Here is a 13,994-nt window from a genome sequence, read left to right as displayed (position 1 = left end):
AGTGGTGATGGAATCTTTACTCAACTTTTACAAGATAGAGATCCAAACCTTCTGAATGATTTCGTGACGACTATTCTGACTCCTCAAACTACCACCGAAGGCACTAGTAAAAAAACTCAATGAGGTGTAAATTTCACTCATGGAGAAGACAAAATATTAGTTAGTGGTTGACTTAGTACGAGCTTAGATGCAATTGTTGGGAACGATAAAAAATCCATTACATTTTGGAGTAGAGTATATCAATACTACCATGAATGCAAGAAACCTAATTTTCAAGAACGAACCGTTCACTCACTAACAAATAGTTGGAGCACTATCCAACATTCAGTCAATAAGTTTTGTGCTTGCTTGGCTCAAGTTGAAAACTTGCATCAAAGTGGTTATAGTGAAAATGATAAGGTACATATTTTTTTGGTTCAGGTTATTTTATTTGATATGTAAACACTTTTTAGATTTTTTTTGTTCAAGTTATTTTCTTTGATATGCAAACAATTTTGATCATGATAAATTTGTACTCTTTACAGATTAAGCTGGCCAAAGCTAGCTACAAAGAGAATGAAAACAATGAATTCACATTTGAGCATTGTTGCAAAATATTAAGATATCAACCAAAATGAATATTGCAGAAAGAAGAAGTCAAGGGGAAAAAAAAAGAAAAGTCACTTCTGCTTCTCCTTTTACCCCACACACTATAAATTTGGGAGATGAAGACTTGTCTTCAATGTCCTCTCATTGGGAGAGACCACAAGGCAGGAAGGCTCAAAAAGATCAAGAGAAGAAAAAAAATCACAAAGAAGAAAAATTGAAACAACTTGAAGTAGTGGTTGAGCAAATAACCAATGACAAGAAGCAACTCCATGATGAAAAGATGGCCAAAATAGATATGGTGGTAGAAATTGAAAAGGAGAAGACTAAGCTGAAAACAGAAATTGAAAATGAAAAGGTGAAGCAGAAAGACTGTTTGATCACGATGGCTGAAAAAGAAAAAAAATAAAAAGATTATGTTGATGGATATTAGTGGATTAGATGAAGTGCAACAAGAGTACATTATGAAACGACTATTATAAATTCTTCAAAATATGAAGAATTGATATATCAAATTTTATACTTTTGTTATTGTGTTGTAAATATGCTACCGTATTCTATTTTTTAGAACAACAATTGAAATTTTGTTATGGTTTGTAAATATGCTACTTCATTATACAACATTACATCAAAACCAACTTAAATTCAAATGCAATAACATTGTAAATAAAATGTAACATAAAAACACATATTTTGTTGATATTGGTTCACTCTTCACCTCGTAGCATCCATTGCTGTTCAATAAGGTCAAATTGTAGTTGTGAATGAGTTTCTTTGTTTCTAATGTCGCGATGACATTGAAGGAAATCCACAAATTGAGAAGTGGGATAACGGAAAATTGGTTCTAGGTTTGTATCATCTTCTTGGTCATAATCAAAGTCATGTGCTCTAAGGTAAGAATCTCTTTCATCTTAAACGATCATGTTGTGTAATATTATGCAGGCCATCATAATATCTTTTAGTACAGATTGAGAAAAATACCATGCTGGTCCACGAACAATTACAAAGCATGCCTGTAGAACTCCAAATGCTTGCTCGACATCCTTCCTCATAGATTCTTGAGCTGATGCAAACAATTGCCTTTTACGACCTTGTGGTGTTGGAATGGTTTTGACAAATGTAGACCATGAAGGATAGATTCCATCTGTAAGATAGTATCCCATAGTATAATCGTGGCCATTGATTGAGTAGCTAACTTTAGGAGTATGACCTTCAGCAAGTTCTGTAAATATATTAGATCTTTCCAACACATTGAGATCATTATGTGACCCAGGTAAACCAAAAAATGCATGTCATATCCAAAGATTATAAGACGCCATTGCTTCCAAAATAATTGTTGGCTCATGTGCATGACCAGTATACATACCTCTCCATGCAGTCGGACAATTCTTTCATTTCCAGTGCATGCAGTCAATGCTCCCCAACATACCTAGAAATCCCCGTTTCTCACCGATTGTTAGCAATCTAGCAATGTCATTGCTATTTGGAGACTGCAAGTACTCATCTCTAAAGATCGAGATTATCGCTTTGACAAAAAGTTTCATGCTCTTTATTGCCGTGGTTTCTCCAATTCTTACATACTCATCCATGAGATCAGCTCCAACTCCATAAGCAAGAATCCTCATGGCGACAATCACCTTTTGTAAAGAAGAAAACCCAAGCATTCCAATAGCATTTCTTCTTTGAACGAAGTATGGTTCATGATTCTCCACATTGTTAAGAATTCGAAGAAAGAGGTCATGATTCATCCGAAACCTCCTCCTTAATATATTAGGAGGATATACCAATGCATCAACAAAGTAGTCATTGAAGAGACGTATGTGACCCTCCAAAGGATTTCTTCTAATAAATGCACGTCGTTTCTTGCCGAGAATTATCTGTGATCACGAACCTTCTTCATCATCTAATGAATCTTCAATTAAAAAGGCAATTACAATTATTTCTAACTCATCATCAGAAGAAAGTAGATAATCATAATTACTAATGAAATGAGACATTATTGGAAATTTTTGGGAAAAATGTAGTTGTATGAGATTGATGATATGGATAGGTACTCATGATATTATGTGATTTTATACTAAAAAAATATGGTCATTGGAGGAATATATACGTTGGAATAGTTGGTGCAAAATCATTAATATATATAATAATAAAAAGTACAGAGGAGAGAGAAATAATAATAAATAAATAAAAATATGGTAAATTATAGAGTAGCTGATGTACCATGCATTGAAAATGGATTCTCTAAATTTAATAAAGTTGATAGTTTACCTTAAATTTTAGGGATATTGATAGGGAAACTGATATAGATGCTCTAAGCTCACCCTACTTCCGCTACTTCCACACTACTGTCTAGCCCACTGAGGGTAAGATCTACTATTTATAAATGGTCCTCACAACTACCCCTGAAATCCATAACACACTATAAATAATCCTCCAACATCTGCATAGTATGCTCAGACTGTCCATCTGTCTGAGGTTGGAAACCTCAACTACAACAAAGCTCTATACTCACGATCTGCTATAAACTCTGCCAGAAACGTGAGGTGAATCATAGATCTCAACCCGAAACAATATTCAGAGATATACCATGAGATCTAGTAATCTCTCTATAGTTTAACTCTGCTAATCGATTCAAAGAATTCGTCCTATAGATTTATAGAAAGGAAGCATATAGTCAACCAATCAATAATTACCCAAATCGTATCATATCATCTCCATGTCCTGGGAAATCACCCAATAATGTCCATCGTAACATGCTCCCATTTCCATTCCAGTATCTGAATCTACTGGAACAATTTTGCTAGTCTCTGATGTTCATCCTCCACTTGTTGACATACTAGACATCAAGCTATAAAATCCGCAATGTCTTTCTTCATGTCGTTCCATGAATAAGAACGCTCCAAGTCTCTATACAACGGGTACTATCCAAATGTATCATAAATCCTGAACGATGTGCTTCCTGCAGTAACTCCTCTAAGGTAGGAAGTGATTCAGGAATACACATCAACTCCCACAAAAATAATAACTCTAGTAAAAATAATGTCTCCACATTTTCAACATGAAAATTGTAGCTACTAACTCTAGATCATGAGTCAGATAATGCTTCTCATGGTCTTACAGCAGTCGAGAAGCACATGGAACTACTCAACAACGCTGCTACAAAACTTCACCTAAGCCCTGGTACGATACCTTTATGTAGAGTAGAAATCCGTCTACAGTAGAAGGTAAAACTAAGATGGTGTAGTTATCAGCTTTTTGTTTCATCCCTTGAAATTGGTCTCGTAAGCATCTGATGAGGAAAGTTCCATACCCTTCCTAGACAGTCCAGCCAATGGTATAATAATGCTGAAAAAATCCACAACCCATCTCCGGTAAGATCCAGCCAGACCAAGGAAACTGCGAGTCTCCTGTACAAACTTTGGCTGCTCTTAACTGGTAACAACTTTTATCTTCTGTGGGTCCACTGATATGCCCCTGCTAGAGACAATGTGTCCCTAGAAATCCCACAGAAGATAGCCCAACATGCGCATTTACTAAACTTCACATAAAGATGTTCTCGTTGAAACATCTCCAGAAGTATGTGAAGTTGTTGTTCGGGATCCACCTCGAATCAAGCATAAATCACAATATTGTCAATGAAGTCAATACCAATCTGATCCAAATTCCTTAGGAATACTAGATTCATCGAGTCTATCAAAACATCTAGGGCATTGGTAAACCTAAATGGAAATACAAAGGACTCATAATATCCATACCACAGACACCCTCAACTATAAGATCACCGACAACAAGTTTGTAATCTGATCACCAAATCCACAAATATCATGGACCTGCTACTCTCCATGTCACTATCAATAACAAATATCAAATAATAGACTATCAAGTCAAATATCCACTAATAGAATATCAAAAGACAACATGTTACTACATTTGATCTCACAATATTCATCAATCATAAATCACCCTCAACATCCATCAAACTTGATAACTCCCCAGTGACCAATATTCATCATGGTGTACTATCAAGATGTAAAAATTATATCACCATCCTACTAAAGGTGTATGACTACTAAAGTCCAAGAGATATTCCTTGACTTCTTGATCAATAATCAACAACTCTCCACATAGTAGAGATACGGTCTATCCATGAGATATGAGTATAAAGGCTCTACTAATCTTATCTAAAAATATCTAAAGAGTATCTCAAATCTCATCCTTTCAAATACTCAACTATCCACAGTAAAGGAATGATAATCCAAAGTCCAAAGCGTCACTTAACCTCTTGACTAAGAGTCTACCCATCAAGAGGATATCTCCACAACTCTTATAATTGTGCCCATAAATGCCCTCCAACAATTGTTGACAAAAGGTCAAACTCTCTGATATGAAATATAGACTTCAAGACCTCAAGTAGTCATGTAGTCAAGGTCTTAAGCTACTTGATAAAGATAATGTTAGTTGAGATGCCTAACCATTGTCTTGTAATCATCCATACTACGATTGCTCCACCTGAGGTTCAGTAACCTCTAGTGAGAAACCATGAATATAAGGATAGAGGAGCACTATCACTAAATAGCTGATCAAAATAACTGTCAATCGACGCTCTACTCCTCGTAAATCATTTGATATTTCCACTTGATGACGGTAAAACTTCATAGGTGTTAATCAACTAGCACCACATTCTTCGTATAATTGAGGGTCATATGTATAACTCACTCTAGGTACCATCGAGGATATCCAACCATATCCATTAGTCAAGATCTCCCATGGAACAACATTAGGCGAGTCGACTGACCATTGCCTTATAAACCATCATGCCACCAATGGAGGTAGAGAAGTACTCTCTCTCAAAATACCTTAAAATAATTACCAAGTGATGCCTTGATCTCAAAAATCATCTTCTGCATCTTCCTTCACGTGGTGCATGGTTATGTAAAGAATAAGCAGCTATCTTCATCTATCCCGATTAGTACAAGTCATATGTCCGAATGTACTCTACAAGTTATGCACCCTTTTATAGTTGTATCTTATAAGTACTAAGTAGCTAGCTCTACACTTTTCCACATCAGTGGGGGTTATATATCCGAATGTACCTTCTAGGTCATCCCACTAAGCACATACAGTCCAGGTCAAAATCTCCATGGAATGAGATACAACGATCCTCTAAAACTGGTCGAGCCGACAATGGTGTATGACTAATTCAATCTTTTCTACATTGGTACAAGTCATGTACTCAAATGTTCTTTCCAAGTTATCTAATCAAGTATAAGTAATCCAAAAGTCAGAATCTCTATGAAATGGAGTAAGTTAGTCCCCTACTGATCGAACCAACAAAAGTAAATCGGTCCTATAACAACTAAAACATCAAGAGTAAATCAATCCTCTACTGACCAAGTTAGAAAGGGTAAATCGATTCTCTACCAACCAAACCAACAAGAGTAAATCGATCAAGAATGAATTGGTAATCTACTGACCCAATATGAGTAAGTTGGTACTCTATTGACTGAGTTAATATGAGTATGCAGATACTATCCACTACCCAGCTAATAATAGCATAAACTAGTATGTGACTCTAACTCTCAACCAACTACTAGTAACAGAAATTAGTAATACCGATGGTATGGTACAAGAAATCCCCTGAGGTTGTAATCCTTGATCTCCAACAGAGTTGGGTAGACCTGAACAGTAGCTAACCCACACGTAGAATACATGATACATACCACTAGATAAGTACTAACAGAAGAGTACCAACATATGTCATAACTATCATAGACAACTATAGATATACCAATAAAAATGTATGATAACCGTGATACAAACTTACCTCCTATAGCTTAGAGATGTCTTATCACTGCCTGTTCCCAAAACTTGAAAAGTCACATCGAGAACACAAAACATAGGAAATAAGCCTCATAAACCTGTGGCTCTGATACCAATAAATTGACATGCCCCAGAGGAGTCTCTGCCCGATAAACGGACAACATCTCCCCTATAATAGTGACAATATGAATCATATATATAATGCCACATGGCTACTCACAAGCTATAAGCAATAGTCCACACGGCTAGAACATATATAACCATGTAATTATATACATAGCCCACTCGGTTGGAAGAAAATGATCACAATCATGCAGTTGTATATTAAACAACCCACATAGTTGTACTAAAAACACAGTCAAAAATGAAAGGAAAGCACATAAATCAAGAACAACAAACTACTGGCTGACTAGGCTTTACACACAATCACAACAAGACAAATACAAGATACCAACATAGAAAAACTCCAAAACAAAATCAAAGTAATACAATGTCAAGTTCACAAATTCGTAAAGCAAGTAAAGTAAGAAGTAAAACCCAAAATGATCCTCGGATGTGACGTGGGATTGGCAAACAGAATACTCCAAGCGACTCCACAATCATCTACCTGCTACCTGAGTTAAAGACAATACACAAATATGGTGGTGAGTGCAGGTCACTCAGCGGGTAATAGACAAGATAGTGCATGAGCTATATAAAATTTGAAGATCAAAGTATACAGTATCATCAGGGAAATAAGAACATGATCATAAACTAACATAATGAATGTACATACCTAATTTGGATCCAACACATAATATCATGATCATAATGTCATAGTAAATGAACCTACCAAATCTAGTACTAACATATAAGGTCAAGATTGTAAATGATATAATAAATATGCATACCCAAACTGGTCGAATAGCATGGTGTAATAAACAGTAAACTCACCAAAGATCATCAACAAACCTGCTTGTAACACCTAGCAATATAACCGACAACATATACATGTATAATAAATTATATGTATGAAGCATGACAACCATATACAACAATCATAGCTCATACAAGTGCAACATATCACAATCACATGTAGATAGTATCTACTAAACATGTATGCAAATATATCTCCCCAGATGCACCGCGCATCATATGCAAAAATGCACGTGCATGCTCCATGGTCACCCCCACCACCTCTCAAGACACCACGACCCCTGTATGGTTGAGAAGCTTGAGTTTATGACAACTATACTACCCTCCAGCCACTATAAAGCAACCGAGGTGGACAGTGCGCTTCCCTAACTGCTCACAACGTCAGATGCCACTCCACAAACTGAGTGGTAGGGTGGCACGACAGGACAAGCAATAACTGCTCCAACTACCACTAACCATGAGTGGTCGAGTGTTCGACGCTAATATGTCTGATGACTAGCTCATACCATAGGGGAGCAGATGGTCATTAACATGTCTACATATGATTGATGACTAGCTCATACCACAAGCGAGCAATGGTAGTCAGCATGTAATACAATAATGAACATGATGTAAATAATCATGATACCAATACAGCCATCATCAAGCAACATCGCCCCCAACATAAGAACCTCTAGTACATCATCCATCAAACACCTAAATCTATAGGTATGGATAGCTCCAACAAGTATCTACTAAACAACAAACCTAATAAGTAGCAACTCCAGACACATGCACCACATACAAGTATGCACCCTATAGCGTAGGTAAAATCAACAAGATACCTCTAACACCACACCAGATACATATGATCACCAACATAGATATTATCGACATAATTCATCCAATAGTGTTGGTAACCCAAGATAGTTTTGATGTGATCAAATAAATTAAGTTAGGTCCTATTGTGTTTAACCCTATGTCTAAGAGTGCAGGAACTTAGGAGCACAGGATGTCGAGCAAAAGAGGCAGCTAGCGAGAAGGACGTCATGGCAGAGAGACGACGAGCTCGGTGCATCTGAGGGACAAGGTGCTGTAGAAGAGTACATGTACGGGCGAGAAGGAGGCGCGTGACATTTCCAAGGGATGAGAGGCCGGAGCGGAAGCTTGCTCGAGAAGGCCAAAAGTTGGGTTTGGGTGAGCCCTATTCCGGATGGCCGAAATCACCCAAGCGAGTAGAGCCAGAGTGGAAGACCTGGACCCAAACAAGCAGAGCTGAAGCTAGAGGCCCGAAGAGAAAGTCAACTAAAAATTGACTTTCACCTTCGGGGCGCCCGGAACCATTCCGGGCGCCCGGAGTAGTCCGGGCCGCTCGGAACCCAATTCTTAGCCAAATTCGATGTAGCATGTACTATTGCGTTGAGGATAAAATATTATCCCATTCTAGGCACCTGAAACCCTTCCAGGCGTCCCGAATAGGGCTATATAAATAGCCCTGCTCCCAGAAGCTATAAAGAACAAGAAAGATCTAAGAAACACTTGTACACACTTTCTTTTCTGTTTAGCTTTGTCATTTTGAGCTTTCATTGCTATAAAGAGGCTTCTCCACCTAAAGGAGAAATTAGTTCGACTTCATCTTCCTTGGATTAACAACCTCCCCGGTTGTAACCAAGTAAACCTGTTATACCTCTATCTTTGAGTTTATTATTCATTCTATATTTATGCAAGTGTTATTTTAAGTTATAAGTCCGAGAAAGATAATTTTTCCTTGATTTGTGCAGGGACTATTCACCCCCTCTAGCCGACTGTCAAGAGTCCTAACAAGTGGTATCAGAGTCAAAATGCTTCAAGAGGACTAACCGCTGATCGAAGCACTGAATCGATGGTCGGATCGACAATATACCCTCCAAAGTTTGAGGGGGAGTTCACGAGCTAGAAAAAGAGAATGCAGGTATTCTTTAAAACCGATTTTGAATTGCTTTTAATAATAAAGTTCAGTTTTATAGCACCTGAAGGTAAGGAAGAATATCAGTGGACGAAGAAGGAGCAGGCCGACTATGTGGCAAATGTCAAAGCAGAGTTTCATCTGCTGAGCATCCTACTGCCACAAGACACTACAAGAAAAAAGGTCTATTAGGACATTTTCTTTACGACATTTATTATAAAATGTCATTATAAATCCTTTATAGCGACATTTATTAAAACTAATTAACTATAAAAATATAATATTTGATTACACCCTTTATCATGACACATTTATAAAATGTCTTGACAAATAATAAATTAATTAATCTAATTTATATCATGTACATGTTAATTAACCTAGCTAAGATAGACTTTTCCCAAATACGCGTGCCCCGTCTCCATCGTCACTGCACACTTTTCCCAAACGCACATGCCTCGTCTCCACCGTCGCTCTCCCTCGATCATCTCCACCGCTGCACCTTTGATCGTCTTTGTTGTTGCGCCTCGTCTCCGTCTATGTGCCGCATCTCTACCGCTGTTGCGCCCTGTTTATCCTCTACCGCTTCCCTCTCCTTAGTGAAATCAGAGTTTAGGGCTAGCCTCGTCTCCGACACTGCGCCCCATCTCCGCCGTCGTGCCTTGTCTTGACCGCTGTCGAGCCCCGTCTCTGTCATTGTTGCGCCCCATCTCTACCGCCGTTGCACCCTATATATCCTTTGTTGCTTCCCTCTCTACAGCGAAATCGGAGTTTAGGGTTGTGCCTCATCTCCGCCACTGTGCCCGTCTCTGCTGCTACGCTCATCTCTACCGCTGCTGAGCCCCATCTCTACCGCAGTTCTCCCCTTTTCCACAAGCCCAGTTCTTCTCTCTTCAGCACTGCGCCGAAGCCACCATTCGTCTCATCTAAGGTTTCTCCCTCTTTTTCTAACAATTTGGATACTTGTTTCTTCATGAATTATGCTTCAGTTATATCCTTAGTTTGCCTAATCCCTGAGTAACTTGAAGAACTAATAATAAAATTTGATTTGTGCATGTTATTAAAACCTTTTACATCATCTGTTACTTAGAATCCTTGCTTCATGAATCCTTGTTTCAATAAATGAATCCTTGCTTCATGAATCATTTCTTTAGTAAATGAATCCTGCATGTTAGGAAATGTAATATATTTTCTAAAATATATGGTTCTCTAATTTTATTTCACTTTGAATTCTACCTATTGGTTCTCCCTGCTTTACCTATTTCATGATAAAACAAATTTCAATTTATCATAATGAAATTCTCAAAACTTGCATTTATTATTTGTTTACTTCACTTGATGTGTCTAGGAAAGGTGTGAAAAAATAAAGCTGCTAGAAAGCACAAGATAATGCATCAAACCACTGGATGGACATCTTTTGCTCAAGTGCAGCACAAATTGGTAATTCATCTTATTCATGTTATAATTCTATATAAGTTTTAGTATCCCCAAACTTTCTAAATGGTAGAGTTTGTCTTTTGCACATTAACCTCAAGAAAATTTTGCATTTTATTGATTAAGTAAAGTTTATTGTTGTCAGTGATATATTATGTAGTATATGAATTACAGCAAATGAGATGAGTATGGTGGATCTTAAAATGCTTTAGAGAATTTACCATTGGGATCCATTAAGAGGCTTCTCCTGATGCAGTGATGAGATCAGGAGGTATGGGATTGAGCAGAGGGCAGTAAAAAAGCAACAAGAGGAAGTGATGCAGGTTTTTTTAATAGGAAGCATATAATGGAAGCAGATGGAAGTGATGCAGGTTTTTTAATAGGAAGCAGATAATAGAAGTAGATGTAGGTTTTGTAATATGAAGCAGATGGTGCATTAGCTGTTGGTTGTCGCTGCCACCTAGTGCTAGTGCTATGTTCTTATTGAGATTGACAGCAGATAGAGGAATAGGCATGGCAAGTACAAGCACAGCGATGGACTCTAACCTCTCTTCACCAACTCTGGATGTTTGCTGCCTCCTGTCCGTTGCTATTCCTCTATTGCTTTTTGTTGTTGCTGCTACTGCGGCCATCTGACTTCTTCCAACTTTACAAAAAACCATAAGCAAAAGGGCTATTTGAACCTTAAAAAAAAGAAAAGAAAACCACCCCAATGGTAGTCAGGTAGTGGTATATATATTATAACTAAAGAGCATGTGAGTGCCTACACAGCCACTCAATGGATCTTATAAGCCTCAAACTTTGATTACATTAATATAATATTTTTCTTCAAGTTTGATGCTCTTTGGATATATACCAAGTACATGTTTATTAGCTTTTGTTGATTAGTTTTATTGAAGTAACTGAAGGTGGAAAACTTGTTTATTAGATTGGGATGAACTTGAATATTTGTAGGAAAAAGAAAAGGGACACCCTCCATCATGAGTTGAATTAGTCCAGGCTTGCTTTACTCATACTAATTGAAGTCCCTCAAGTAATATTGTAGCAGAAAGATTGGTAAGCTATTTTATACTCTTCAAATATGTTGTAGCAAAAATGATTTATTTTAATTATCATTATGTATTTAATAAATATCAACATGTCATATTTTGATAAAGGCTATAATGAATGAATTAACAAATCAACTTCATGAAGATTCTAATGATCCAGGAAAAATGGATACGCTTTCATTGAATTATAGCTTGGTCTTATCATCTGGTATATTTTTTTTACTTTTCATTGAAATATTATTGATTTTTTATATTTATCATGTAATTATAATTTTAAATAAATATGAAATGCATTTATAATTAACAGTAAGCAAAGATTACTATTAAGTGAATATGAAATAATACTTTATATTTTCTCATTTGGTATGATATTCAATCTTTATCATTATTTCTATTAACTTTTGTATGCATTGTTTTATTTCAGTAAGCAAAGATTACTATTAAGTGAATACGAATCTCGGTTGGTTACTGATCCGGTAGTAAGAAGGCGGGGCATGTGGGAGGTCAAAGTCAACGGTCAATGGTCAACGCCGTGAGTATCCGACTGAGCGGACGTGTGTGTGTCTGATGCTGCATTACAGCTCGGTCTGAAGCCGAGCTTCCGACGCTCAGAAAACTCAGGCATGGCTCTTGCAGGAAGGAGGGCCAAGCGGCCCCCCGCTCGGGCGAATGGGGAATGCGACCTCGGCCCGACGGACATGGTTTCTTCACTCAGCGAGACGAAGCCAGGACAATTGGATGATTGGCCGAGCGGCTACCCCGCTCAGCCCGGCCATGATAACAGCTAGCTGTTGACTGGCCGAGCGGCTACCCCGCTCAGCCCGATAATAGACAAAAGGAGTAGATGGGAATATCTTCCTAGGGATTAGTGCCACCGGCAAGCTGCATGGTGGGCGGCATGGTCAGGTAGAGAATCATACGATGGACGTTTCCACTATCACGTCAGGGATATGCTTGGGCTATTGAGGTATGGCATCAGACACGCTTTTCTGATAGGTCCATTACAGGTATGCTTTGAGGAATGTGCATGCCTTGGGGAGCGTGCACACACCTTGGGGAGCGTGCACATGCGTCTGGGGATCCCTATATAAGGACCCCTGGACTTCAACGGAGGTATGCTCTATGCTTTACTGTAGTTACAGTTTTCGTTTCCTCTTTGCTTTACTTCTTTCCTCCGGAGATCTTACTTGAGCGTCGGAGGGCCATCGCCTGAGAACCCTTCCCCGGCTCGGTGTTGTGCTTGCAGGTCCGTGTCAGCAGGAGTTCTACGCCTTCGGCCAGTCAATAGGAGCGTCATATCCCCAGCGCCCATCTACTCAGCCCTTGGACAGGATCAAATTTAGCATCGTCTGTGGGAACACACCTGAATCCGAGCCAAGGAGATGGAAGAAGCTGGACGTTAGCACACTGTGACGCTCTCTCAAGAGGAGCTCGACGCGCTCATACAAGCGCGAGAGGCCAAGATAATAGAGCAGCAACAGAAGACGCTGGCCGATCGGCTGGCGCAACAAGCAACCTCAGCATTTGGAGGCTGAGCGGCGTATGAGGACCGACCGGAATAGCTCTCCATATGGGGCCAAAACAGGGGTCCGACCGGCACTCAAGTAGAGGCGCCGCCCGCCCCGATTCCATTCCATCGGGCCTTGTTCCAAACGTCATATGAAATCGCGCAAGTGAATCGAGACCGGTCTTCATCAGACGAAGCTCCCACTCAAGATGCGAGAAAGGGCAAAGCGCCCTGAGCTAACTCATCCCCCGAGCGGAACAACCGCCAATTCTCCGAAGTAATTCTGCAGGATCCTCTGCTAAGGCACTACGCACCCTTGGCGATCGGCGAATATAATGGGTCGACTGATCCGGATAACCACCTAGGTAAGTTCGATAACGCCACAACCGTTCATCAATACACAAATGGAGTTAAGTGCTGAGTCTTCCTCACTACGTTATCTGGCTCGGCAAAACGTTGGTTTCGAAGATTGCCGGACGGGTCGATTCAGAGCTTCAAGGACTTCCAAACGACCTTCCTCCACCACTTCGCGAGAAACAGGTGCTATCAGAAAACTAGCGTCAGTCAGTTCTCTATGAAGCAAGGGTCGAGATAGACTCTACGGGCCTACATTCAACGCTTTAACCAGGCGGCCATGGACATTCCCACGGTCTTGTCTGAAATTATGATGCATGCCTTCACCCAAGGGCTCATCGACGGGGACTTCTTCCGCTCGCTTATCAGAAAGCCACCCCGCAATTACAACCATATGCTGAAGAAG

General features: G+C 39.1%; 1 protein-coding gene across 1 annotated transcript; it reads right to left on the bottom strand.

Annotated features, from left to right (window-relative positions):
• Positions 1-1,496: 1,496 nt before the first annotated feature.
• On the bottom strand, positions 1,497-9,941 carry LOC122013894. The gene is made up of 3 exons (XM_042570107.1): positions 9,747-9,941; positions 2,015-2,462; positions 1,497-1,807 (listed from the first exon to the last, which is right to left on the bottom strand). Exons 1-3 carry the CDS (start codon positions 9,939-9,941, stop codon positions 1,497-1,499), a joined length of 954 nt encoding a protein of 317 aa, XP_042426041.1.
• Positions 9,942-13,994: the final 4,053 nt, after the last annotated feature.

This window comes from Zingiber officinale, chromosome 8B (assembly GCF_018446385.1).
Source record: "Zingiber officinale cultivar Zhangliang chromosome 8B, Zo_v1.1, whole genome shotgun sequence".
Classification (NCBI taxonomy): Eukaryota; Viridiplantae; Streptophyta; class Magnoliopsida; order Zingiberales; family Zingiberaceae; genus Zingiber; species Zingiber officinale.
Note: the sequence above shows the minus strand (reverse complement) of the source record. Positions and strands in the feature narration are given on the sequence as shown.

Bases quoted from the DNA above. Each gene is read 5' to 3' on its own strand.
- LOC122013894 (XM_042570107.1), bottom strand. From the start codon at position 9,941: ATGACAGAGACGGGGCTCGACAGCGGTCAAGACAAGGCACGACGGCGG. The intron at 2,463-9,746 runs GTGCAGCGGTGG...TCGTGATCACAG, and splicing joins AACAACAAAGACGATCAAAG to ATAATTCTCGGCAAGAAACG. The intron at 1,808-2,014 runs GTATGTTGGGGA...ATATATTTACAG, and splicing joins TGAGAAACGGGGATTTCTAG to AACTTGCTGAAGGTCATACT.